The sequence below is a fragment of the Zonotrichia albicollis genome, chromosome 3 (genome assembly GCF_047830755.1).
Source record: "Zonotrichia albicollis isolate bZonAlb1 chromosome 3, bZonAlb1.hap1, whole genome shotgun sequence".
Classification (NCBI taxonomy): domain Eukaryota; kingdom Metazoa; phylum Chordata; class Aves; order Passeriformes; family Passerellidae; genus Zonotrichia; species Zonotrichia albicollis.
The window spans coordinates 288,516-313,910 of record NC_133821.1 but is presented as its reverse complement, the minus strand read 5'-3'; the positions used below and the strand labels follow the sequence as shown (position 1 = coordinate 313,910).

Sequence of the window (25,395 nt, the reverse complement as noted above, 5' to 3'; positions counted from 1 at the left end):
ATTGCAGAGCACACTGCCAAACCCAACTGACCACGAGGATATCGCAGAGCACACTGCCAACCCCAACTGACCACCTGACCACAAGAATACTGCAGAGCACACCGCCAACCCCAACTGACCACAAGGACATTGTACCACCATGCTCAGCATGTAAAGCTGAGGGAAGGAGGAGGAAGGGACAGACATTCAAAATGATGGCATTTGCTCTACCAAGCTACCACTATGTGTGATGAAGCCCTGTGGTCCTGGAGATGCCTGGACCTTCCTACCAAAGTGGTGAATGAGTTCCTTGTTTTGCTTTGCCTGTGTGCTTTATCTATTGAACTGTCTTTATCCCAGCACATGAGTTTTCTCACTTTGATTCTCTCCCCCATCCTGTAGGTGAGATAGAGGGTGAAGGGCAGCAGGGGGCTTGGCTGCTGACTGAGGTTAAACCAAAGAGGAATTATCTTTAAAAGGAGTAAACTGACAGAAAATTATGCATCTTAAACATTTAATAGTCCTACTGTTTCCACTCAGGTTGACTAAGGTGAAGCAGACTACTTGTAACAATCACTCATCTGTGCAGAACTACAGCTCAAGTCCCTTATTCTCTCTCTGATGGTTACTGTATATTATTTCCTACTTTACCTAATATTACACCTTGATTGAGTAAAAAGATAGAATTCAGTGACAGACCTAACCCTCAGGGCCAGAACATGATCCCTGGCCCGCATCATTTACTAATACAGCTGTAGGTTCAGAAACTGCAGTACTGGGAATCGTGCAAAAAATTCAGAGTGAATTATCTGAACTTTACACAAACTTCTAAATGACCTTTTCAAAAGTTCTAATTCTCCACAGCTACAACAGGAGACATTGCCTTCTTCAAAGTAAGAGCAAAGAGGAAAAGCAGATTGTACTATTAGTACTAATCTAGTGATAGATTAGTATTTTTAAAGTAAACAGAGATGAGAACTAATTGCTGCTTCTGCTATTTTACCTCAAATCTAGTCTGCTCTGGATGAAGAAAAACTTCCACCTTTCTAGCAAAGGACTGAAAATTGCAGCCTAGTATTTTTCCTTCTGATTGGGAATGCCTTTTATGTGTGACTTATTTCCTAAACAGAAATTGATCCCTCATTCTATGATGTTTCATGCCTAGCATCTCTGGTGACATTCCACTGTTTTTCACATGTCAAGTCTCACTGGAAAAATAACAGTTCAATTAGATTTGAGCAGCTAGAACACTGAAAAAAAGCACTCCATGTTCTGTGTCTGTGTGTAGCAGGAAGGACCAAAGCCTGTTCTGCCTGTGTCTGTGTGTAGCAGAAAAGGACCAAAGCCTGCTCTGCCTGCAGCAGTTTCACATGCACAGCAGCTGTGTTACCTGATTGTTATGGTCTGCCATGACGTGGTATTTCATCCCTGCTAAAGACTTCAGCTGCTTCCCGCAGTGCTGACATGTGAACATTTCCTAGAAATAAACAAGGATGTGGTACATTTAACCGTAAATTAACCAAAGCAGTGGATACCTCTTTGGGGGAAAGGAACAGGAGAGCAGAATAATTTATTTGGGCCTGGTAACTCTCTTCAAAGAACTGATTTTACGGAGTCTAAAATCTAGTGGAACAATGAAATAACTACACTTTTGTTCACTACCCAAACCTCCTGCAAAAGGCTGGGCAAGAAGCACCAATCACTGTTCTTACAGATATATAAAGGAGTCTTGCTAAGGGACACAGAGACGAGATGAAACTGGTTTTAAATGCAACACAAAACAGGCAGGTATTTCTATCAGTAAGCTGAAGAGGAGTAAAGAGACCATTGCTCATCTCTTGTGTTCTTACCTTCCTGCAATTCAGCATATGTTTCTTCAGCCCTTCTACAGTCTTCCTCACCACAGCCCGGCACGTGGGACAGGTAACTCGGCCTTTGTCCTGAATCTCTAGAGACCACTGCTCTTCCATACTACCTGTCAAAACACAACGTTTAGAACAAAAGTGCTAACACAACATTTTTCCTTTTTCCTCCTTCGATGTGTGCAGTGAACCCTAAAAAGAAACAGGTCACACACTCCCAAACCTGTGTCCAGCTGCACTCAACACGTGCAGCTCCTTTACAGCTCCAGGTATGGGCTGTCACAAGGCACACAGCACTCACTGCCAAGGAGCATTTTACCAACACCCTTGGATCTACCATTCCCTTGTAAGGTGTGCTCTTCTACCTGACCAGTGGTAGAACACCTTATCCTGAGGGCCAGAACATTTCCCACTGTTAATTTCTGTCACATAATTAATTTAGCATGCTGAGTTAGCAAAAGTTTAGCAAACTTTTCTTTTGGTCAAAGTGTTTTCACAGTAAAAGCAGCCACAGACCACCAGGACAAGTTACTCAGCAGCCAGGGAAAAGCACCCTGTGTGGCATGGTTTTCAGTTTCTGGCCTCTCTATGAAATCCCAAGCAGAAGTCTGGCATAATCCACAAGAATTACAAATTACTGACATGGGTTCTGGGAAGAAAGTGGTTTAGCAGCCATCTGCCTGAATTCTTACCGTAACAAGATCCACATCCTCTCCTCTTTTCCCAATAATAACAGGCCCAGGCTGTCCCTCTCCTGGGGAAAAGTTTGTGAATCAAACAGCACTTGGTAGAAAACTGGGGTGTTTAATGAGTGCTGTAATTTACAAACACCAAGTTATTCCACTCACTGAATCAAGGCTAATTTTATTTTTCTAGGACAGATTGCTTGGGTCTCTGGCTCCCAGGATAGGTGATCTGGCAGCAACAGCTATGGAGTTTTTCCTGCAAACATATTCTGCTGAGTAAAAACGATAAATGTTTTAATGCGTTTAATAATGCAACTATTTAACAGGCTTTTGTTCAGTTCTAAAAGGGATTCCTCTTTCAGTTACACTCTGCAATAGCCAAAGCAGTGGAGCTACACTCAGGCAGTGTGCAGTACTGACACAGTGCCAGGCCAGCAGCCAGCTCCTCCCTGCCAACAGTACAGGGAACTGCTGAATGGAAACACCAGAAGCACAGCTCTGCTCAGATTCAAATCCTAGAATCACATTTATCTTTTATCTGCTTCATGAGCAACTCCTAGCTACTGCCTCTTCTTACCTGGGTCATAGGTTTCTGGCTCTTTCCGAACACTGTGGTGTTTCGTTCTGGAGTTTTGTTTTGTTCCAGTTTGTTCGTTTTTCCCTGTTACAACACAAACAAGACAAGCCAAAATAGTCAGTTCTGCAAGCTTTCTTACAATAAAAAACAGAATTTTTTTGCTAGAAGGCTGCTATTTAAGTCTGCTGTCTCAAAGTTATTCAGAAATGTTCAATGCTTTTTTTTTAAAAGCAATGTCAAGGTTATGTTTCCTACTCCCTTTCAAGATCTATTTCTAGTGGCAGGCATTAGTCCCACTCAAACACTTGTGAGTTCTATGGTTGTTCCCACTCCAAGCTCAAGGGATGTGAACTCTCCACACTGACACATCCTCTGTGCAGTTTGGCTGAGTCCATCTGATGATAACCATGGGGAGTCTCATTGCTCTACTCATTCCAGTCCTCTTTAGACTAAAACACTCTTATTGTTTCAGCATGGGTTATGCTGCTTGCTCTCATCTCCCTGTCCTCTTCAGCTGTCACACACATTTCCTGAACCTCAGTGCCTGTTTCTGGAAACAGCATTCCATGGTGGCCCTGGATTAGAGCAAAAGAATTACTTCACACGTTTAACTACTTCACAGAGTCTACATTCCTCCTCAAAGCTCTCAGTCTAACATCTGCCTTCTCAAAAAACCACTCTGACACTGCTAGTCCCCAGTCAGCTTTTGATCTGCTATGGATCTTGAATCCTCTTCTGCAGCACTGGCTCCTGGGAGGCTGCTCGTTGTTTTTCAGCTGTGACAGTGTTTCCTCCCAAACAATATCATCTTTAATTTTACACTGTTCTCTGTTCTTTTTTTAAATTGTTTCTCTGTTGTTGACACCACTTTCACTTTTAGCCTTTTCTCCAGTACACTTGCTGTCACTTTCAGCTATGTGCTGTCTGCATACTTCCATCCTTGCTGACAGAAACAACAGCCAGAGTTGAATACAGGGACACTCCATGAACCATCTTTCTACACTCCTATTTCACCGGGCTAGTGACCTCACTGTAGAAGGCTGTCAGGCTGATTTAAGAATGACTGGCCCTGCATGAATCCATGCTGATAACTCCAAATCCCCATCTTGTCCTTCATGTGTTTGGAAATGCTTTCCAGGATGATTCTCTCCATCAGCTTCCCAAGGACTGAGGTGAGGTAGACTGGCCAGTAGTTCCCCAGATCTTCCTTCTTTCTGTCCTTGAAGATACAATTGGTACTTTGTCTCTTCCAGCCTCCAGGAACCTCTGCCAGTTGCCATCACCTTTCAAAGATAATCAAGAGTGGCCTCACAATGACATCAGCCAGCTCTCAGCACTCAGTGCACCCCGTCAGGCCCTCCAGGACTTAGAATCTTAAATTGTTTAGATTGGAAAAGCCCTCCAAGATCATCAAGTCCAACAGCTCCCCCAGTGCTGCCAAGGCCACTGCTAACCCATGTCCCCAAGTGCCACATCCACACACCTTTCAAACCCCTCCAGGGATGGGCACTGCACCACTGCTCTGGGCAGCTGTGCCAAGGCTGGACAGTCCTTCTGGGGCAAAACATTGCTCCCAGTATCACATCTAAGCCTGGTGCAATTTGAGGCCATTTCCCCTTGTCCTGTCCCTGTCCCCTGGCTGTCCCCTCCTGTCAGGGACTTGTGCAGAGCCACCAGGTCCCCCCTGAGCCTCCTTTTCTCCAGGCTGAGCCCCTTCCCAGCTCCCTCAGCCCCTCCTGGGGCTCCATTCCCTTCCCAGCTCCCTCAGCCCCTCCTGGGGCTCCATTCCCTTCCCAGCTCTGTTCCCTTCCCTGGACACGCTCCAGCCCCTCCAGGTCTCTCCTGTCAGGAGGGCCCAGAGCTGCCCCCAGCACTGGAGGTGCCCCAGCAGTGCCAGCACAGGGGACGGGCACTGCCCTGGGCCTGCTGCCACCCCAGAGCTGGCACAGCCCAGCAGCCACTGGCTGCCTCTTGCCCACCTGGGCTTGTGTTGAGCCACACCAAGGCCAGAGCCACAAATGTGTCTGTGGTTTCCCAGATCCTCCTTCTGAGCCCTCCTGCAGATGGGTGTAACCCAGGCTAACCTCCAGTCTTCTCAGACCTTTCCACCTAACCAAGACTACAGAAAAATGATTGGGTAAATCCAGTTTAAGCTCCCCTGCTCTGAGGAGCAGTGCACCCACAGCTTCCCTGGTCTTCCCTTTGCTATTCATGTACTTGTAGAATCCTTTCTTATTGCTGTTCACATCCCTCGCCAGATTCAACTCCAGGCTGGCTTTGGCTTTCCTAACCTCATCCTTGCAAGACTGGACAGCACATGTACACTTCTGTGTCACCTGCTCCTGCTTTCACTGCTTGCACACCTTTCTTTGCACCTAACCACTGACTGACAAACCTTCTGAAGGATTGAAAGGCCTCTGCCGTCACACATTTCTCCCCTTGGTCTTTGTGGCAATAAAAAAGTGTTTGGGTTTGACTTCCTCTTAACAAACCCATACTGCTGTTATCAGCTACCCAATCTCCAGATGTTTACAAGCAATGTGTCAGATTATTTAATCTATAATCCTTTGAGAAACTGAAATATGCAGACTGGCCTATACTTCCCATCACTTCCTTCCTCCCTCCCTTTGTTGGACTTCTAAAACAGACTGAAATTAGACCACCTCCCACTGATGAAGCAGACACTAGTCAATGGCTTCCTAGAACAAAACGTTCAGAATCAGAGTTTGAAGACTCCAGAAGATGTCATTTGGGCAGGCAAGTCAAAGCACCTAATTAGGCATTACAAGTTATTTGTATTACCCGAAATCTTCTGCTTCTTCTTGGGAGAGTCTTTAACATCTTTGCCTTCCCTTTGCTCAGATTTCCTCTTGCCTTTCAACAGTACTTCTCCTGATAAGTAAGAACAGATATGCTTCAGTCTCAGTATTCAGTCTGGATAACAGCCTTGAGTCTACTGCTGCCTCATCTGGTCCTTGTATTCAATACTTATTAAAAAACAAAACAAAACAAAACAAGTAGTTCTTATGAGGCACCTGGACACTAGTGAACTAGACACCACCTTCTCACTCAGCAACACTGATGCAGCCTGTGGCACACAGTACTGTGATATAGCAGGTATGGAAGAAACAGTGCCACAGCAGGGCCTGGAAAATAATCCTCAGGAAAAGAGGCAGAAAGCACTAGGTTATGTGACGGAAACCTCACCTGCACTCACACAAAAAGGAGCATACAGAAACTCAAATCGTGCCTGCCCTTTCCAAGTCTATCAAAATCTTGTCTCCATGAATACAGATGAGCACAGAAGCACAATGGTAGGCAGGGAACACCAATTAGGGACTTAAAGAAACAGACAGCTTCCTCCTGAGCCTGTCCCAGGAGACCCACAAGGATAGGTCAGTGGGAACCCCTCTCTGCAGCCCCCTTTGGGAGGGGGACAGTGAGAAGAGAGAGCGTGGTGTTACTGCCTAGGGTTATGCAGCACCTGGGATCTGAGTGGAGAACAATTCAGGATTACACAGGACTAGGATGATCAGGAGTGGTATCAAAGGGAGGGAAAGGGACAGAATTACCCAGTTTAGACTTGATCAAGTGTGGGAAAATAGAGGTGTAAGAGGATAGCAAAGAACACCTGCTTGTAAATAGGTGACTGGTCAGCATACAAACCTTGTCATGTCTGACAGCAAGCAGGGTCTCTGAGTACGAGCCTGTCTGTAAGGAGGTCTTCACCTGCCCCTGGCATGGCTCTGCAGGGGCCAGTGCATCCCTGGCCCAGCAGCTGAGGAGCCTGGGATCCAGAGGTCAGGCACTGAGCAGATGGAGTGTACAGTGTGCATGCTGGTCTGCGTGGCTCCTGCTCATGTCTGCTGTAGGTCTGTGCTGTTCCCACAGGAATACTCAGTCTGGCTAGTGACTGCACCTGGGCTGTGCAGCTACAGCAATCTCACTTCTATCAAGCTACCAAATTTGCCTCTCCCCACAACAGAATAAAATACGGATCCTTACTTAGAGGTAAGAAGGAAGTGCATTAAAGAAGATTGAAGTTTTGACTCTCTGCCACGTAAGAAGTTTGGGAAACAGCTCCTAGGCCAGGAAATCTGAATGTTCCTGCAACAACCCAAACCAGACCCATTTCAAATCAGAAAATTGTAACTGACAAGTGTGAGAAAATGAAGACATCCTTAAAAAATAATAATCTACCAACCACAAACGCTGTATCTAATCCCAAATACTACTGAATGATCCCCTTTACCACATCTTTAGTGTTGACAGTCCTATTTTTAAAGCTCTTCAAGCTTATTTCTGATATGATTGGTGTAACTCTTACCTCTTCTACAGATAGAACTGAGTTCAGGCACAGAATAATTACTTTAATAGACAAGGGACTCAAAAGGAACTGTATAATATCAGAGAACTGTACCTGTATTTGTGCAGTGGCAAAAGTTCATTTCTTCTAATACACGAGCAGCACCAGCAAACTTGTAATTTTTGGCTGAATTGCAGCTTGCCTTTCATGAGCTAACTAATTTCTCACTGAAGAACCAGAGAGAAAACCAGTTTTGCCTTGGACCACTAGTGATAATTACCTTTTTTTTCTGAGGATTTGCTCACGCTGTTTTTCATCCCTCTCATTTCCAGCCAGTACGCAGGCCTGCGAATGGTGCGCTTGCTCCGGGGCTCGGCGCTCCCGTTCACTGGGGAGGCCGGGGAGATGGTGGTGACTGTGTCCTCAGAGTCACTGTTCACTCCCACCACAGCAGCTTCCACCTCCTCAGCTGGCTTAGGCCTGGAAAACATCCAGTCAAATTCCTGTGCGTATGGATGCATACTAGTGCACAATCACAATAAACCAGACAGACAACATCCTTCTCATCTTCCCAAGTATTCTGAAAATGAATATCACAATTCACTGAATCTCCTGAGTTTTTGGATCTGTAAAGTGCTAGCAAGATAAAACAGTCCTCAGTGCTGGTTTTCAGTACATCTTTCTGATAATGACATTAGTGAGATCTCAAGAGGAACAGAAAAAAATATTCCTCCTACTTCAAACTTTAAACTTTAGAAGCAGGAGTAAGTGAATCTTAATTTTAAAATATGCATTTTTCCCTGGAATATAAGAATATTTCTGTAGCCCGTCATTACAAAAGAGACATTTTCCATCCCACAAAGGGCAAGATCTCCTTCAGCCTCTACTCCCAGAATCAGCACTGGCATTACTCAATAAAAGATTTCGTGTCAGTAAGAATTTTAACTAGTGAGGCTTTCAGCAGTGAAGACAACTTCCAACCTACAAATCACACTACATTAAGACACTTTAGACTAATCAGCAGCACTGAAATTTTTTCCTAGAGATCAGAGGGAACATTGCTTCACTGTTCCAAAGCATTTCTCTCAGGCCTTGAAATGCCTAAACATCAACATTCCTATACAGGACAGGAAACTGAATGAGGTGTCCAAGAAACACAGAGTATCTATTCTCTGGGCAAATACCACTTACATGAAGGAGAAACAAAGGGAACACAAACAGTTTGCAATGCATCCCATTGCAACTGCAATTCCCAACTGAAGTAAGTGATCACTCGAATGAGTGATGACTGTGATGGCCATTGTGCCCATACTCTGAGCTGTGGAGCTCACCTTCAACAATAAATCCAGGAACTGATAAGGGGAGATGAGTGAGTGATAACTCTGATGGCCATTCTGTCCATACTCTGAGCTGTGGAGCTCACCTTTAACAATAAGTCCAGGAACTGATAAGGGGAGATGAGTGAGTGATAACTCTGATGGCCATTGTGCCCATACTCTGAGCTGTGGAGCTCACCTTTAACAATAAGTCCAGGAACTGATAAGGGGAGATGAGTGAGTGATAACTCTGATGGCCATTCTGTCCATACTCTGAGCTGTGGAGCTCACCTTTAACAATAAGTCCAGGAACTGATAAGGGGAGATGAGTGAGTGATAACTCTGATGGCCATTCTGTCCATACTCTGAGCTGTGGAGCTCACCTTTAACAATAAGTCCAGGAACTGATAAGGGGAGATGAGTGAGTGATAACTCTGATGGCCATTCTGTCCATACTCTGAGCTGTGGAGCTCACCTTTAACAATAAGTCCAGGAACTGATAAGGGGAGATGAGTGAGTGATAACTCTGATGGCCATTCTGTCCATACTCTGAGCTGTGGAGCTCACCTTTAACAATAAGTCCAGGAACTGATAAGGGGAGATGAGTGAGTGATAACTCTGATGGCCATTCTGTCCATACTCTGAGCTGTGGAGCTCACCTTTAACAATAAGTCCAGGAACTGATAAGGGGAGATGAGTGAGTGATAACTCTGATGGCCATTCTGTCCATACTCTGAGCTGTGGAGCTCACCTTTAACAATAAGTCCAGGAACTGATAAGGGGAGATGAGTGAGTGATAACTCTGATGGCCATTCTGTCCATACTCTGAGCTGTGGAGCTCACCTTTAACAATAAGTCCAGGAATTGATAAGGGGGGATGCTGAGGGCACAAGGTCAGGTCATTACACACTATGTTTCAGGAGGTACTGCAGAAGCATGGGGAGGGGCTTGCTCAAATTAAAGTCTTTAAGTTGCAATCACACCCAAAATGCATACATTTCGGAGCACCATTTGGTTTTGGACAAAACATATTTATCTTCACAATGCTAAAATCCTTAAAAAAAATAAATGAAAGCTAATACATACTGAAGTGCCAGAAAAGCACTTTTCCTACAAACCAGGAAGTGAAGTCAGCTGAGACTCAGAATATTCTCAGCTTTTTTCTAGCCTTCAATCAAACTAGACAAAAACCATTCACATACTTTTTATTTCCTAAGGACTTCTTGAGCTTCTGCTGTCTGTGATGTCCAGTCTTGGTGTCCTAAAAAGGCAGAACATTAGCACATTAGCAGCACATTAGCAGCATCATTTGTTTTCTTTTAGCATGTTTCACTATGCAGTCAAGTACAACCACCTGCACATCACTTTGAGGATGTGCATTCACCACCCTTTGAAAAACAAATCACTGTTTTCTGCAACTAGAAGAGCTCAACCTTTCCAACTCCAGCAGAATTGGACTGGAATCAAACCAGGGATGAGCCCCTCCACACACCCCATATGAAATCTCTCCCCTGCAATGGTGGAGTGTTCTTTGTCTCCAGTACATTCAGCCATATATGTTTTCTGCCTATACTTTATCACTTGATGACAAATATTTTAGATACTCATATGCTAGCTTTTACACAGTACTTGTTCTTCCTTAATGAAGTAATTCTTCCATTTACCCTGCCAAGAACCTTGTTTCTGGTCTCCTTCACGCCCTCCTTTTTATCTCGTTTTATTATACCCCATCAGCTGCCCAGATGTTCACGTTATCCACATCAAAGAATCCTTTTTCTTATTTAACAAAGATTTTTTTTTGTCACTTATCAATTGCTGTGCCCCTATTAAGACATGCAATTTAACACATCTTTGTAAAAGTATGTGTACAAGTCAGCTGAACATGCCATTTGTTGTAAGCTGCTCCTAGTGCGTGGACAAACACATACCACCACCTTCTTCCAAATGCTAATGACTGAATGCCATTCTTTATTAGAAAACTCAGGAAAAAAACAGTAGTTATACAGACTAGAGAATAAAAATCACTGCCCAGTGGAAGCATGAAGAATACCAAAACTGTAACCCAGGAAACAGAGGTAGTATTTTGCCATAAACAGCAACTGGCTAAGGAACTGGAAGAACCATAAAAAAACCACAAAAAAACCAACAGCCAAAAAAAAACAAAAAAAAACACCCTGAAAAAAACAAAAAAATCCAGTGAAACAAAACAAAAAATTACAGACAAAAAAAGAAAACAGAAGAAAAAAAGAAATTATGGCTAATTACCTATCTTCTTTATAGAAAGATGTGATTCACACTATCAACCATGAGACGCCCCAAGCACCAGTTAAGAAGTTCAGAAACAGGCAGTAATATCAATACACGAATGATTAAACTGTGCCTATGCCCTCCAGCACCAGAGTCTCCTCATGGAAACGTTAGGGAAGCAGCAGGAGAAAATTCTCAACTGCTTGATCAAAGACTTCACAATCAAATCTTGCCTCCTTGGAAGTGAAGTCAATTGGATGTTTGTATTTGCATTATTTACACCCAAACAGCAGCGTCAACAGCATTGCCTGGGAAATCTCTACACGAGCGGAGAAGCCGCCAGAAGCTATGAAGTTATAATGATAAAACGAATAAACAGGCAGGCAGAGTCTGCTGCAATTATTGGCTTAATCTAGGATTAGAAGAACTGAAATGACAAACATGGCATGTGTATCAAGATTCATGGGGTGTTCATAACTAAAAAATTTTGCATAAGAGTGAAGATTACTATGAAGAACTTCGGGGGCAGTTAAGGATCTGCAATAAAAAAGGAGCGTGAAAATGATCTGCCAGGCTTTCCTCTCTGAGAAGGTAATAACAGCCATTATGAAGGAAACATCTATAGAAACTGGTGTTTAAGTTCTGCATGTTTTTTCATTTATACACTTCCTATTTAAAGAACAGAGACCTAATGTATGTAGGAATGCCCAACGGCTGGATATAAAGAAAACAGAAAAGTCATGTTCCTTGCACAGGTGAGAAAAAGTGAAGCAGAGCCTGAAAGGACGGGGAGTGGTGGATTCTGTCTGCCCGCGGCCTGCGGGCCATGCCGGTGATCCGGAGCACGGCCTGGAGACAGCATCCAGGCGGCAGGACGGTGCCCAAGCACAGCATCGCAACTCCCCGAGGTGAGGAGCTGACACGGAAACTGGAGGTGATGGAGGTGCCAGCAGGGACGCCGGGCATCCTCAGGGCCCGACCGTCCCGCGAGGAGCGGGAGGGCTCGGTATCCTCTGGGGAACTCTCTGTTCCAGTCCCGCGCTCCCGTTTCTACCGCGCACTCCATCAGCCAGGTCCTCCTGCAGCGAAGGCATTTCGGACAAAGCGCAGCCCCAGCGCCAGGAGCGCCCGCTCAGGGCTCCTGCCCGCCCGCCTCGGGCCGAACAGAACCGGGCCGGCCCCAGGCCTCGCCTTCGGGCGCAGAGGGGCGGCTCCAGCTGCTGCTCCCCGGGAGCCCGAAGCGCTCCCGCTCTTAGCCCGCTCAGGGCCGCTCACGGCGCCAGGCCAGGCCGCACAGCCCCACCGGCTGGCCGGGAAGCCGCCTCGCTCCCGCTATCCCGACGTCGGAGCCCATCTCGCGGTGACCCGCGGAGCAGCCAGGCTCTCCGGAGCAGCCGCCGGTAGCATCGCTGAAAAGACTGCGGGCACTCACCGAGCCTCCGCCGCTACTACCGCCCCGCATGGTGCCGGTGCCGCCGCCACGTCAGCGCCACGCCCGCCCGCCGCTCCCGGCCGGGCCTGGCAGCGCCCCCAGCCCCGCCGCGCTGCTGCTGCTGGTGTGGCGCGCCCGGGGCCGTGCCAGGCCGAGCAGCGCCGGGAGGCCGCACGGGCCCGCGGAGCGTCCGGGCGGCAGCGGGGCCACAACCGGGCCCGCGCGCGTCACGTCGGGGCCGCGGCTGCGCCCGCCCCGGAAGGACAAGGGGGCTCTGGGAACATGGCCGCGGCGGCGGGAGCTCCGGTGGGAGCCGCTCCGGTGTGCGTGCTGGTGCTGGGCATGGCCGGCTCCGGAAAAACCACCTTCGTGCAGGTGAGAGGCGGCGGGGGTCGCGAGGGGTCGCGGGGAGTCGTCGGCTGCCCGTGGGGGGCTGCCCGTGCCCGGCGTGGCTGACGCCTCCCCGTTCCCCCGGATCTGCCCGTGCCCGGCGGCGCTGGCCGTGTCCCCGGAGCTGCCCGTGCCCGGCGGCGCTGACGCCTCCCCGTGTCTCCGCAGCGCCTGGCCGCCCACCTGCACGGGCAGCGTTGCCCTCCGTACGTGATCAACCTGGACCCTGCCGTGCACAGCCTGCCCTTCCCCGCCAACATCGGTGAGCGCCGCGGGACCCGGGATCCGCCGGGAGGGAGCGGGGCCTTCAGCAGAGCCCGAACCCGTTCGCGGGGAGTCATTCATGTGTTCCGGGAGCGAATACGTGAGAGAATACAAGCTGGGCTGCTTGCGTTCCCTTAAGAGAGCCCAAGGTCTAACAAGAGGACATGAGGACTATTTGTTAAAATTTTAGGTCTTTTTTCCAAGCAGTGGTTAATATGGGTATTTTTAGAACCAAAGCTATTCTTCCAATGCGTTTGTACGTTTTTTGTGTCATCTGGTGTGACTGAAGATGTTTGGGTTCTGGAGGCTTTTTTTTTGTCAGTAATGAAAGGATTAGCAGATTTGATCTGGTTCCCTACATACAAATATGCTGTCAACAAAGAGCTTTAGAGCACTTTAAAAGACATGAATTTTAGAGAAAACATTTTAGCAGTAGGAACAGATCTTACTTTTAGCTGTTCCAAAGAACATACCAGTCCTTAGTTTTGTGACAATCCTGTCTCCTACCCTCTGTGAACGATGCCCGTCAGGCCTTCCCAAAGATAAGCAAGACACTGGGTGCACGAGTTGTTTTACTGCTGTCAGAGGAATGGCTGGAGTGTCTGTTCCAGTATCTCCAGGAACACAGATAGAGCTGTGGTGGATGTACTTTGTTAGCTGATGGTGACCAGCTGGGGGGTGGAAAACTGCTTATATGTCTTTCTTTCTCCCCTAGATATCAGGGACACCGTGAAGTACAAAGAGGTCATGAAGCAGTATCCTTTTTTTTGTCTGAATAATGATATTTGAAATTTCAGGTTTTTGAAAATAATCTTCTGCATGAACACTGTGGTAAAGGGGCAGGAAGTGTTTCGGGGGGATTGCAGTGATGCAGAGTGTTGCATGAAGATCAAGAGGCTTTGACTGTGTATTTCTTGCATGTGATATTAGGGATGTGAGTTCTACAAGATTTGGCACTTAGGTGATTTTCTCCTGTGCTAAAAATGATTTTGCCTAACAGCAAATTTTTACAAGCAACAGGGACTCTGCCCTTTTGTTTTATTTTGTTTTTTGTTTTTGGGGAAGCCATCAGCCTTTTCCCCATATTTTAACTAGTCTAATTTTATTTGTCATAAACAAATATGGAAATTCCTACTTGCCTGTAGTAGATGGAGAAAGAGATTTCTCCATTTGGCCATTACCAAAGCAGTGTTGTTTCTCTGAATCTCAGAGACATGGGAGTGTTTGCTCTTGCTCGCAGTGCTGCTGACTGTAGTGCAGTAACATTGTGCTGAAGTGGCTGCACTTCCAGAGGGCTGTGGAGATCCTTGGTCTCTTATGCAGTAGCTTGTGCAGATGGAGACAATACACAGTCTTTAGTTTTGACTTGCAAGTATGACTCTTAAATTTAATATTTTAGACAAGAATAAAGGGGGATAGGATTCTTGATTTTGGCTGTTGTTTGATTTGGGGTTAGCAGCAGAACATCCTAAATATAAGTTTCAAATTAATATGTAAGTGCATTATTTGCTTCACTGCATCTGTTATCCAACACTTGAGTTGCTGTGCCTTGTTAATAAGGGCCTGAGGAGGATGTGTGGATGTTGAGAGCAGTGATGGAGAAAACAGTGTGTTATGAGTCACTGCTGGTTCTCATGCAGTTAAAGCACAAATGGCAAGGAGCAGCCACGCAGCCCCTCTTCCTTCTGCCAATGGCCCGTGTTTGGGTAAGAGAGCATTTGTTTCCCTGCTGAGTGACTTACAGACGTGTATTAATCGTTTATGGGGGATGTTGTCCCTCAATCTCAAGGTATCCAGAGTGCATCTGTTGTCAGAGGTGACAAAGATGATCTCTGGGCTCTGTGTAACTGTAACCCTCTGCTTTCCTGAATGGAGCATCAGATATGGGCTGGGCCCAAACGGCGGCATAGTGACCTCTCTCAATCTCTTTGCCACAAGGTTTGACCAGGTACGAGGTGGTTTCTGTGTGCTACTCCATGATGTGTGCTGGATGTGGAGGTTTTGTGTGTGTCCAGTCTCAGGGGCACTGCGCAGTGTTTGGTGAGCTTTCTCATATTTCTGGGCAGTTATTCTCAAGGTTTGAACTCTGTGTTCTACAATGCTGTCAGAGCACATTAGCTTTTATATGAGAGATTTCAGGATTTCAGCTTGTTTTAAAGTAAAATGAAGAGGCCACAGGTCCAGAACGTCCTTCGGTGTTTGTATAGGACTATTGTTGCAGCATGTTTCCTATAAAATCTTTCATGCGGATGCTCTGGTTTAGGAGTAGGGCAGCTCACTTCTGGAAACCCATTAAATTTTCCTGGGGCCATTTGATAAAACAGCCCTCCTAAATCATACCACTGAATCAGCTCTGGGCTGGGGGCTGGTGTCAGATACTGAGATGATCTCCTGGTGAAAAGGCACAGAACAGCTGCCTTTAGTCAGGTACTAGAACACACACAAAATCAAGATTGTCTTTGGCATATGCAGGATCTGAGCATTTTTCACCCCTCCTTATTAAGGCATTTTCACACTCTGAAAAGCATAAAGACTTTAACCTTTTGATATTCACCTGCAGCTGTGCCAGTTAATGTAGTTTCTGCTGTGAAATGAAGATGAAAGTTTCCTGTTGTGAAATACAAAATATACTTCTGCTTTTTCAATCAGGTGATGAAGTTTATTGAAAAAAGGCAAAATGCATCTAAGTGAGTACATTCTACTGAGTTGTGCTTTTCTGGGATCATTGTGGGAAAATTGCAAAATTCTAAAAAGCTTCTCTGAATGCTTTCTAGTTGGTTTTCTCAGCCTTGTTATAAATTTTATGTGGAATAGGGCATAGAATGGATAAACCAGATTTTCTTTACATACATAAAAATAAAGCCTGCTTATCACAGTCCTGCCTTTCTTGTCTTCCATTAGACTATTGTTTTCTCTCACACACTGTTCAAATAGGCAGCAATTTATTATTTTTTTTAAGATTTTGCACTACTAACTCTCTGGCAAATTGATGCCTTCAACTCATGAGATTGCATGATTCTTAGTTACAAAATTCACACAGGAGATTTTCAGGCATGCCCATAAATCTCATTAGTGTTTGGGAGAAGCTTTTCTCATCTGTTATAGAATAATCATGTCAGTTGCTATTGTATGCTGGTAATAATCTAGTCAGAACAGGACCTTGTGCTTAACTAATTTTTCCTTATTGTTGTTTGGGGGTAACTTCTTACCAGGTATGTTATTATTGACACACCAGGGCAAATTGAGGTATTCACTTGGTCAGCATCAGGAACCATCATAACAGAGGCTTTGGTAAGTGCTTTTGGCATGGCTGGACAGTGAAGCTGTGTGAATGACCTGGCTGTTGAGCAGTGAGTTTCTAATCAAACTGTCTCTGACTTGGTGTTCCCAGGCCTCCTCTTTCCCTTCAGTTGTTGTCTATGTGATGGACACCTCTCGCAGTACCAACCCCATCACCTTCATGTCCAACATGCTCTATGCCTGCAGGTAGGAAAGGCTGGAAATGCAGCCCATCTGCTTCAATTGCTGTCTCTCTTCAATAGTTACTTTTGAGGGGAATCATGGAATAGTTTGGGTTTAAAGGGACCTTCAAAGGCCATCTAGTCCATGCTGTCTTCCATGGGCAGGGACACCATCCACTGGACCACGTTGGTCCATCCAGCCTGGCCCTGGACACTTCCAGGCATGGGGAACCACAGCTTCCTGTGCAGTGTGCTCCAATATCTCTCTGCTGTCATAATGAAAAATTTTGTCAGTGTGTCTCTTTCAGCTTAAAATCATCATCCTTTGTCCTGTCCCCAGAAGCCTTGGTAAAGACTCAGTCTCCATTTTTCTTATAAACCTCTTTGTATACTGCAAAGCTGCAATAAAGCTTCCCTGAAGCCTTTCCCAGGCTGAACAATCCCAACTCTCTGGCCTGCCTGCATAGGAGAGTGCTCTGATGGTTTCCATGGCCTCCTGTAGGCCCACGGTACTGCTCCATGTCTTCGTTGTACCCTGGTTTCCAGAGCTGGATGCAGAGCTCCAGGTGGGATGAGAGCAGAGGGAAAAGGGAGACTCACCTTACTCACCCTGCTGCCCATGCTGCTCCTGGTGCAGGCCAGGGTGTCTCAGATCCACTCCATCTACTGCCTTGGTTATTCTCTTTGTGATTTTCTCATTGAAAAAGCAGAGTAAATTAGGTGCCAATAGACATATGGAGGTCATTGGCTCAAAACTCCCGCTGAAGGCATTAAATAATCTGTGAGACCTCGGTGTGGTGAATGCTGGTTACAAAAGTTTAACATTGCCTGTTGCTTATAAACACATTTATCTAAGATGTACCGAGATAGTCTAGCTTAAGTTTCTTCTTGTAAACACATATTTTCTTATTCTGTTTTTTAATGTTATTGATACTTCAAGAGATTTTTCAAAATTTGTTTTGAGTTCAGCATAGCAACGAGATCTTGGTTTATTGTATTCTTTCTCATACATTAATATATCTCTTTTCTTTCATGTTAAATCAGGGACTAAATACCTATAGAATGATCAGCATAACTAGAGCTGTCATAATTCATGGTAGATGTTGGTAAAAGGTTTTCAAAAACCCTTGCAATCTTTGTATCAAGATCAGGAGCTGTGTCACTATAATAGTGTGCAAAATATGCCTTGCTGCATGCTGCATTTTCTAACGTTAGTTTGAGCAAAAGGTGAACACGTATACAGTGCAATAAGTGTGTGAGCTCTTGTGTTGACGTAGTTTTTCTTTTTAGATGTCCTGTGTTATTTGAATTCATTGCTCAGTTCACGATCTCTCAGAACCTGAGGTCTGAGTCAAATGCAAAATGCAAATGTAATTAAAAACTGGGATCTGAGAGACATAGAAAATGGTAACCAAAATCAGCTGTGTGTGTCAGAGGTTTTCTGCCTCACAGATGTGTGCTTACATCTTGGGGAAGCATATTTGTTCAAAGATTGTAAGGAGGACCTGGGTGAAAATTACATTCTGATTGCTGCAGAGGAAAATAATTTTCTTTTGATGTCAAATGTATTGTCTTGCATAAGTCTTGTCTGCCTTATGCTTAACATGCTTTCTATTCTAGTGGGTTTTAAATTGATGTTAAACTTTCATTTTGTGTCTCCCTGCCCAGTATCCTGTACAAGACAAAGCTACCTTTCATCGTGGTTATGAACAAAGTAAGTCAAAGCTCTGATTTCCATTTCCTAGTGGGACATTGGTCTGCTCAGCTTCTTTGGTGTGGTATCTTTTTTACCACAATAATGGGTTTTTCTAGAAAAGAGAGACTGGGAGGGGGCTGCAGACTGACAACCACATCTAAGAGAGGCACAAGTATAACCAGGGATGGGCAGTTGCACCCAAAACAGAGCACCATCACTTTGAAGCACGTTTGGGACCTCAAGCCTGGGCTATAGGGACACTTAACCCTGTAAGGTAAGAGGGAGGAGATGAGAGAGTCTGCCCTTACCCACCCTCTTTCCACATGGAATTTGGCTTTGTTACTGTTAGCAGCAGGCTGGTGACCCACATGGGAGTGGTGTAAGCCCTGCGTGGTTTGAGGAAGGAGTCCCACGTACTGCACCAGGCAAAACTCAGCAGAAGGCGTTTGTTTGATCCAGTGTTTGCTGGGAGGCAGAAGCCAATCTAGAGATACACATCCACTGCCATGTAGGGCACTCTTCAAGGAGTGCTTCTGAGTTTAACGGCTCAAAACATAATCAAACATAATCATTTCAGATATTGAAAGGATCCCGGTAGGTTGTTGGTGTGGGTGCTGCTGCTTGGGATTTCAGTGGGGCTGCTCCTGCTTGGCCTCAATCATACAGTGTGCCATTTACAGGAAAACTTGGGATTTCAGTGGGGGCTGCTCGTGCCTGGCCTCAATCATACAGTCTGCCATTTACGCTGTAAGCTTTATTGTAGAATGTGCAGTATTTGAATGCTCCTTTGCAGTAAGTCGTAGAAGGCTTTAGATCTGTGATTGTTCCCTTAAACAGTCATTGCCTTCTTAAACCTGAGCAGTCGTTTGTCTTCTCTCCAGATATTCATGTAGTTGATTTGATAAAAACAGAACTTGCAAAACTCCAGACCAGAGCTGAATATTTTGAAAATATTAACATTTTGAAAATAAGCTTAACATGGACTTTTTTAATATTTGTCCCTTAACAGCCTATGGCTAAAATTATTACTGGTGAACATTTTCCCTTCTCCTTCCAGACTGACATAATCGACCACAGTTTTGCAGTAGAATGGATGCAGGACTTTGAGACTTTTCAGGATGCCCTGAACCAAGAGACCTCCTATGTCAGTAACCTGACTCGTTCCATGAGTTTAGTATTGGATGAATTTTACAGCTCACTGAAGGTAAGAATCTTGGTTTTGTTTATTACCTCTCATCAAAGCCTGGAGATGAGAAAGCTCAAGAATAATGTTTTTGATGTAGGGTGGGAGTAGAGTGTGAGGAAGTCAAAAGGCAGACTGTTCACTGCTGCTCAGGGAAAGGAAAAGAGGCAATAGACACAAAGTGAAATACAGGAAACTGTGTTTGAGCAGAGGACAAAAAAAATTACTTCATTTTTACTGATTGAGCACTGGAACAGACAGTGCAGAGAAATTGTGAAGTCTCCAGCCTTGGAGACAGACCAAGTTATGTGGCAACCTGTTCCAATGAATTCTGTTTTTGGGCAGAGAAGTTGGACTAGATTATCACCAGAGGTGTCACCCAATCCCACCCATTCTGTCCTTCTGCAAAGGGTCTTTGCACTGCCCTTTAGAACTGAAGTCTGTTGATGAGCCGTGTTAGGATTTATTGATGTGAACACAGTTACTGCAGTAACTTGTCACGCTGAGTGGCAGCCCTGAATAATTCAATATTGTGATTAATCATGAGAAGAAAGCCAAGATAGGCTGGTGAGAGGCAGCATTCTTTGTTGCAGCATTTCCTGTCTGAGGTAATTTTCCTTGTTTAGAAAGTGTCTCGTGCAGTGGTGCCTTTTAGTACACAGGAAGAATGGAAAGAATCTCAAACCCAAACAAACACCCTTTCCCCCCTGCACCCCCATATTTGCTTGGCCAAAAAGAAGTTGGGGTTTTCTTCTCACTTAACCAGGTTTTGAGAAGACAAAGGAATCCAGTTCCTCAGGAAACCCTGTGCATCAGAAGCTGTTACTGTTCCCATAGTCTGTGCAAAAGGTTTCAGCTAATTGTGTTTGTCATTAGCTTTTACTAATGAAAAAGCAAGCTTTCTTGCCTTCATGGGTGTTAAAAGAAAGACAATGAAAATAAGTGATTCCATTCACAAAGAAGATGATGATGATGATGATAATAATAATAATAATAATAATAATGTAGCCAGATGTAATGTACATGTTCTATGTGGAACAAAATACAGAATTTCAGAGAGGATTGTAGTGGTGCCCTATACAGATTTAAAGTACTCTGTTTGTTATTATTAAGTTTGTTATTATAAAGTACTTATTTGTTAATTAGGTCCTATTTCTCTGCATGACTGGAGAGCAGGTCATGTGATGATTGTAGCATAGACTGCAGCTTGTACTTCAGTGCAGGGGAAGTAGAAATATTAACATATGTCAGCACATAGTAATACTTTAACTCCTTTGGAGAGCTGTCTGACGTTTGCTGTATTAATGACCAAGTGCAAGGCTGTATTGCAAAAAGTCTTCCATTTGTTAGGGAGTAGATGAGACTGTCTTGCTTTCAAAAAAGAGGAAGAATTTTTGTTAGAAGATGGTTGATTCTGGCTAGTAATAGTGCTAATGAAATGTAGTTTTAGATAATTGATTTACCACAGACAGAACAAATGGCCAGATGTGTAATGATAGACAAGCCCAAGTTAGGAAGGGGATGTGCACGTTCAATGTATTACTGCAGTAACTGATTGAATTCTCCACCCCACACTCTGGGGTTGGACTGCGTGGCCAAGTGTGATGTGGCTAAATACAAAGTATTATATGGGTCAGTTGTTGATTTTGCTACTTCTAGTACACTGATACACACTAACTACTTATAACCCTAGGTGCAGATTGGATTATTAACAGTCGACAAGTAAGTGACAGAAAGACCTGACTTTCTCTTGAAATACCCAACTTGCCAAAAAAACCAAACCCCCTTCCCCAAAGAAACACCCCCCAAAAATACTGCAACAACTCACCAAACAGAAAACCAGCAGCATCCAAAAGACAGAGGCAACAAACATGAGCAGCAAGCGGGCAAGGAGTTTGAAAGCAGGATGGAGAGAAGCAGAAGTGGTACTGCACATTCTTGTGCCACTCTCATGATTAAATGGCTATTGTTGGGTTTAGACTGGTAATCATTTGTTAGTTTTTGTGGTTTTTTGTTAGAATGGTTCAGTTTCTGTAGTTGTGTGTGGTTTCTCTTGCAGGTGGTCGGTGTTTCTGCAGTGCTCGGCACAGGACTGGAGGAGTTTTTTACCCAGCTTTCTAAAGCTGTGGATGAATACGAGCGGTAAGGCCATAGTCAGCCCATTAACACTTCCTGAAGGGTCTGATCTGCAGCTCCTTTCGTTTGAAGGACTCTGCACCTTCCTTAGCCAAGGTAGTTTAGGGTTTCTGATAAATTTCAAGCATCAGCATAGAAAGTGGCAGTGTAAAGGAACTATTCAGAGGTGAATTTTTGTGTTTGCTGTTCAGTGAAAAAGCAAAAGCTATCTGTGCCGTTAAATATGTGAAGGAATATTTTTTTCTCTAATTCTGTACAGCGATCAAGGTTTGAACTCTTGCTGTTTCAGTGAAGTATGTTCACTTATTTTGCATCCATTGGTTTCAGAATCCAAATCTGGGTAAAAAGTACAGTTAGTCCTTCTGAAATGTCTCTCAAACATGAAAGCCTCGAGAAAACTTTTTTTGGGGTAGAAGGCAGCCTCTGAGATGATCCTTATTTAATATAAATCATGTGTTGATTCAGACTGAATGCACTTTATCTTTTCAGAGAGTATCGTCCAGAATATGAACGCCTGAGAAAAACACTGGTAAGTGGTTTTGGCTGTTGTGTGCCTGGACAGTGTCTTGAGGTCACTTTAATGCACACAAGTGCCTTTATGTTGAGTGGGTCTAACATTTCATTTACTAGTCATACTCAGTGTGGGAAAAGCCCCTGTCCTGAAGAAGTCTGCTCTCTGCTTTTTTTCCCTAGATATGGTGGAGCATATGTTTACAAGAATAAAGATGTTTTATAAAACACATACTGTTATGAACAAAAATTCAGTTAATGTTTTTTGTGAGAAAGAGTTGCAGAGACCAGCCAGGTCTCAGGCTCTGCCAGGATTCTTAGTGCTTTGTTATTGTAATACCGGGTCGTTAAGGCTTATCTCCTCTTTTGTATTAGTAAAAAACCTAGCTGGGTGCGGTGAATGGCCCTTCCCCCGAGGCTGTGCTGTCTTACAGCATAGGGAAGACACCTGAGAGAGTGGGGGGGGTTATGCAAAGTGACTCCAAAGTCCAGAATGCTTTGTGGGACCCCGACTCGAGATGCAACGAGAAAACCCCAAAAACAACAAGCCAAATAAGAATTGAGAGACTAAAATGATGTCTGGACGTGAGGAGTCGAGGCTGTCCTTGTATCTTCCTGTGCCAGTGAAGTGTACTGTGAAATAAACAGGGCCAGGAGACTTCTTCTCCTTTATAATGCCTTTATTAAAAGTGATCAGCTCAGGATTGGGCAGCCCGGCAGGGCTGCAGTCCCCGTCGCGTCTCCCAGGGCGACTCAGAGGAGGAGGATATGCGCAGCTCCGTCCACGAGGGGCAGAGCCGGGGATCCAGTCCTCATGAGAGCCTTAGGGCTTGAGGTCCCTGTCAGATGTTGCCCCTTCTCGCTTATCCGGCTTGGTCTCTCCGCCGGGGACAACTCCCATGGTCAGGGCGAGAGGGACTCCGCATCTCTGCAGGCTCAGCACTTGGCTCCTCACATCTGGACATCACTCCAGTCTCTCAACTCTTAGGTGGCTCGTTGTTTTTAGGGTTTTCTCGTTGCATTTTGGAGTCGGGGTCCCAAAAGCATGCTGGTCTTGGAGTCACTTTGCAGAACCCCCCCCCACCCTCTCAGGTGTCTTCCCTATGCTGGGAAGAGAACACAGCCTTGGGGAAGGGCCATCACCCCACCGCAGCCAGGGCCTTTACTAATACAAAAGGGGTGATAAGCTACAATGACCCGTGATTACAATAACAAAGCACACAGAACCCTGGCAGAGACAGATCTGGCTGCCTTTTTGTAACTTTTTCTCACAAAAAAAAAAAAAATATTGACCGAATTTTTGTTCATAACATACTGGTTTGACTTAAACAGTAACAGAGACTGATCTGCAGTGTCAGAATCAATAGCTCTGCTCATTTGAGTCCTGGCTGTCCAAAGGACAGTTCTCTGCAGGCACAGCTGCACTGAGTTTGGCTTCCTGATGTTTCTGAAAATGTTCTACAAGTCTGCCATACTGGAGGTTGCTGTCTGTGTAACCTTAGTTGTGATGTGAGATCTGCTCAGTGACTTGCACTCTGGCTGGGGGGCAGATGCTGGCTTTGTGGGAGGTTATTTTCCTGCTGATATTTAAAATGTTCTCAGAATCCACATGTAACACTTGATCTACAGGAAGAAGCTCAGGAGAAACAGAAGAAAGAGCAGCTGGAGCACTTGTGGAAGGACATGGGCAGTGTGTGCATGCAGAGCAGCGCCCTGGCAGGTACCTCACCAGGAAGATCCAGTTCACTGCAGGAGTTTTCTGAAGAGTTTAGTTATTCCTGTCAGTCACAGGCGTGCAGGAAACCCTGCTGTGCAGCTAAAGCAACAGACAGTAAAAATAATGAGGGGCTTTAGAAGAGATGAAACAGATTAGAATATGGGAGAGCTGTGCTGTTGGCCTCATTGTTCCTTACAGGTATCTGCTAAGGAGTCTGTCCTGTGTCTTTGGGATCCATGACCCAGAGTAGGCGTTAATTGTTGTGTTTATGTGCAGATAAAAGTTGTCACTGTTAACAATAGCTTACCTTTAGCAAGCTGGTTTGTGTACAACCATTTCTTTTCCCCTCAAGGATCTGGTGATGCTTCTGCAATGGGCCCCTCTGAGCTAATCCTCACACGAGGAACTCTCGATGAAGAGGAAGAAGAGAGGGACAGTGATACCGACGACATTGACCATGAAGGTAAGGGAATGAGGCCTGAAACTCCCCATCCAGTTAGGAAATGCCCTCTGCATTTCATTACCTGGGTGGACTGTAAAGAGAATCTAGAGAGCAAGTACACACTCAGTCACATAAATACACGTGTCAGAATCCATAGCAGAAACCCAGCTGCAGTGTTTGGTCAGTGCTATCACTCTCCAGCCTCTGGGAGAGTTCAATTGTAAGTTTTCTGTGTAAGTAATTAATAGGTGTATGGCACACATAAACCAGAGAGCTTGTTAGGCTTGAGGCATGCAGTGACCTCTGAATCTGATTGATGCCCAGCTGTTCTATCATCTCCTTCACCTTACAGTTTCTGCCCTGGCTGTGGCTTTTGCTGTGACTATGGTCTTGGAGCAATCTTCTAAGTTCTTACAGGGTGATTTTTCTCTTCTATAGCTCACAGACTTAATCTTCATTCTTTTCCCGTTCCGTTGGTGTTTCGGATCACTTCTTGCCTTTGCCCTGTAGTGTAGTTGAAGATCCAACAGATGTTTTGTGTTATTCTGACTATCCTGACTCCCTTTTGTCAGTAACAGAGGTAGAATAGTGCTGAACTGTCATTTCTTCCCCCAGTGGCTGAGGAGAGTCATGAAGAACCAGCCTTCAGAAACTTCATGCAAGACATGCGGATGAAATGCCAGAGGAAAAGCAACCTGAATGAATGAGACCTTCACAAACAGAAGATTTGGAAGGAACAGCATAAAGAAACTTGCATGGAGCCATGAGTGAAGACTTTTATTTGTGAACTTGCTTCCTCTGATAGATTTTTATTTCTCTTTCTGCAGTAACTGTTGGTCATGTGAGTTAAAGATGTTGGAGCCAACTGACTGCACAGTTTGCCATCTGCACTGTGGCTTCCTGAAGCTGAGGGAATCAGATAGCAGTTTCTCTTCCTCCAGATTCTTCAGATCTGTCTGTTGAGAGCTTAGATTGTGAGCTCTGGCAGGCAGCATTAGTATCTGCAGCACTAACTGGTCCCCAGAACGTGTTCCATTCACGTGTGCAGCCAGGTGTCTGCTGCAGCCAGGGCACAAGTGATGCTGTACTGAACTTTATCAATCTACTTACTGTTTGATGGTTTGGTTTCTGTTAAATATATTTTATGTACTAACAAATGTGTGATAATAACAGAAGGGAATTTCATTTTAA

At 45.0% G+C, this 25,395-nt stretch overlaps 2 protein-coding genes across 7 annotated transcripts in view; one reads left to right on the top strand and one right to left on the bottom strand.

The window, feature by feature from the left end:
* The window catches only part of ZNF512 (zinc finger protein 512), a 20,522-nt gene extending 8,035 nt beyond the window's left edge, over positions 1-12,487 (bottom strand). For 2 of the 3 annotated variants that reach the window (XM_074536240.1, XM_074536239.1), the window contains exons 1-7: positions 12,406-12,487; positions 9,929-9,987; positions 7,691-7,890; positions 5,907-5,996; positions 3,105-3,188; positions 1,830-1,954; positions 1,370-1,456 (exon numbers count right to left, since the gene is read on the bottom strand). In XM_074536240.1, coding sequence (XP_074392341.1) covers positions 1,370-1,456; positions 1,830-1,954; positions 3,105-3,188; positions 5,907-5,996; positions 7,691-7,890; positions 9,929-9,987; positions 12,406-12,435 — 675 coding nt within the window. In that variant the 5' untranslated portion in view covers positions 12,436-12,487. The remainder of the gene's footprint in view (positions 1-1,369; positions 1,457-1,829; positions 1,955-3,104; positions 3,189-5,906; positions 5,997-7,690; positions 7,891-9,928; positions 9,988-12,405) is intronic. The other variant, XM_074536241.1, reaches the window with a different exon arrangement.
* GPN1 (GPN-loop GTPase 1) lies at positions 11,785-25,395 on the top strand. 4 transcript variants are annotated; one of them, XM_074536237.1, is made up of 14 exons: positions 12,645-12,780; positions 12,964-13,057; positions 13,775-13,814; positions 14,941-15,007; positions 15,709-15,746; positions 16,272-16,350; positions 16,451-16,545; positions 18,189-18,234; positions 19,274-19,420; positions 21,459-21,541; positions 22,025-22,064; positions 23,675-23,765; positions 24,115-24,225; positions 24,820-25,395. In XM_074536237.1, the coding sequence occupies exons 1-14, from the start codon at positions 12,688-12,690 to the stop codon at positions 24,909-24,911; spliced, it is 1,116 nt and encodes a 371-aa protein (XP_074392338.1). In that variant the 5' UTR covers positions 12,645-12,687; the 3' UTR covers positions 24,912-25,395. The 4 variants fall into 4 exon arrangements, 2 of the variants coding, with proteins under 2 accessions (XP_074392338.1, XP_074392339.1); XM_074536238.1 differs by lacking the exon at positions 12,964-13,057 and having other exon boundaries at positions 12,679-12,780; XR_012579310.1 differs by lacking the exons at positions 12,964-13,057; positions 16,451-16,545; positions 18,189-18,234; ... (4 more) ...; positions 24,115-24,225; positions 24,820-25,395 and having other exon boundaries at positions 11,785-12,780; positions 16,295-16,329.

Coding starts and splice junctions, on each gene's coding strand:
- GPN1 (XM_074536237.1), top strand. CDS start 12,688: ATGGCCGCGGCGGCGGGAGCTCCGGTGGGAGCCGCTCCGGTGTGCGTG. Junction 12,781..12,963: donor GAAAAACCACCTTCGTGCAG/GTGAGAGGCGGC, acceptor GTGTCTCCGCAG/CGCCTGGCCGCCCACCTGCA. Junction 18,235..19,273: donor TCATCGTGGTTATGAACAAA/GTAAGTCAAAGC, acceptor TTCTCCTTCCAG/ACTGACATAATCGACCACAG.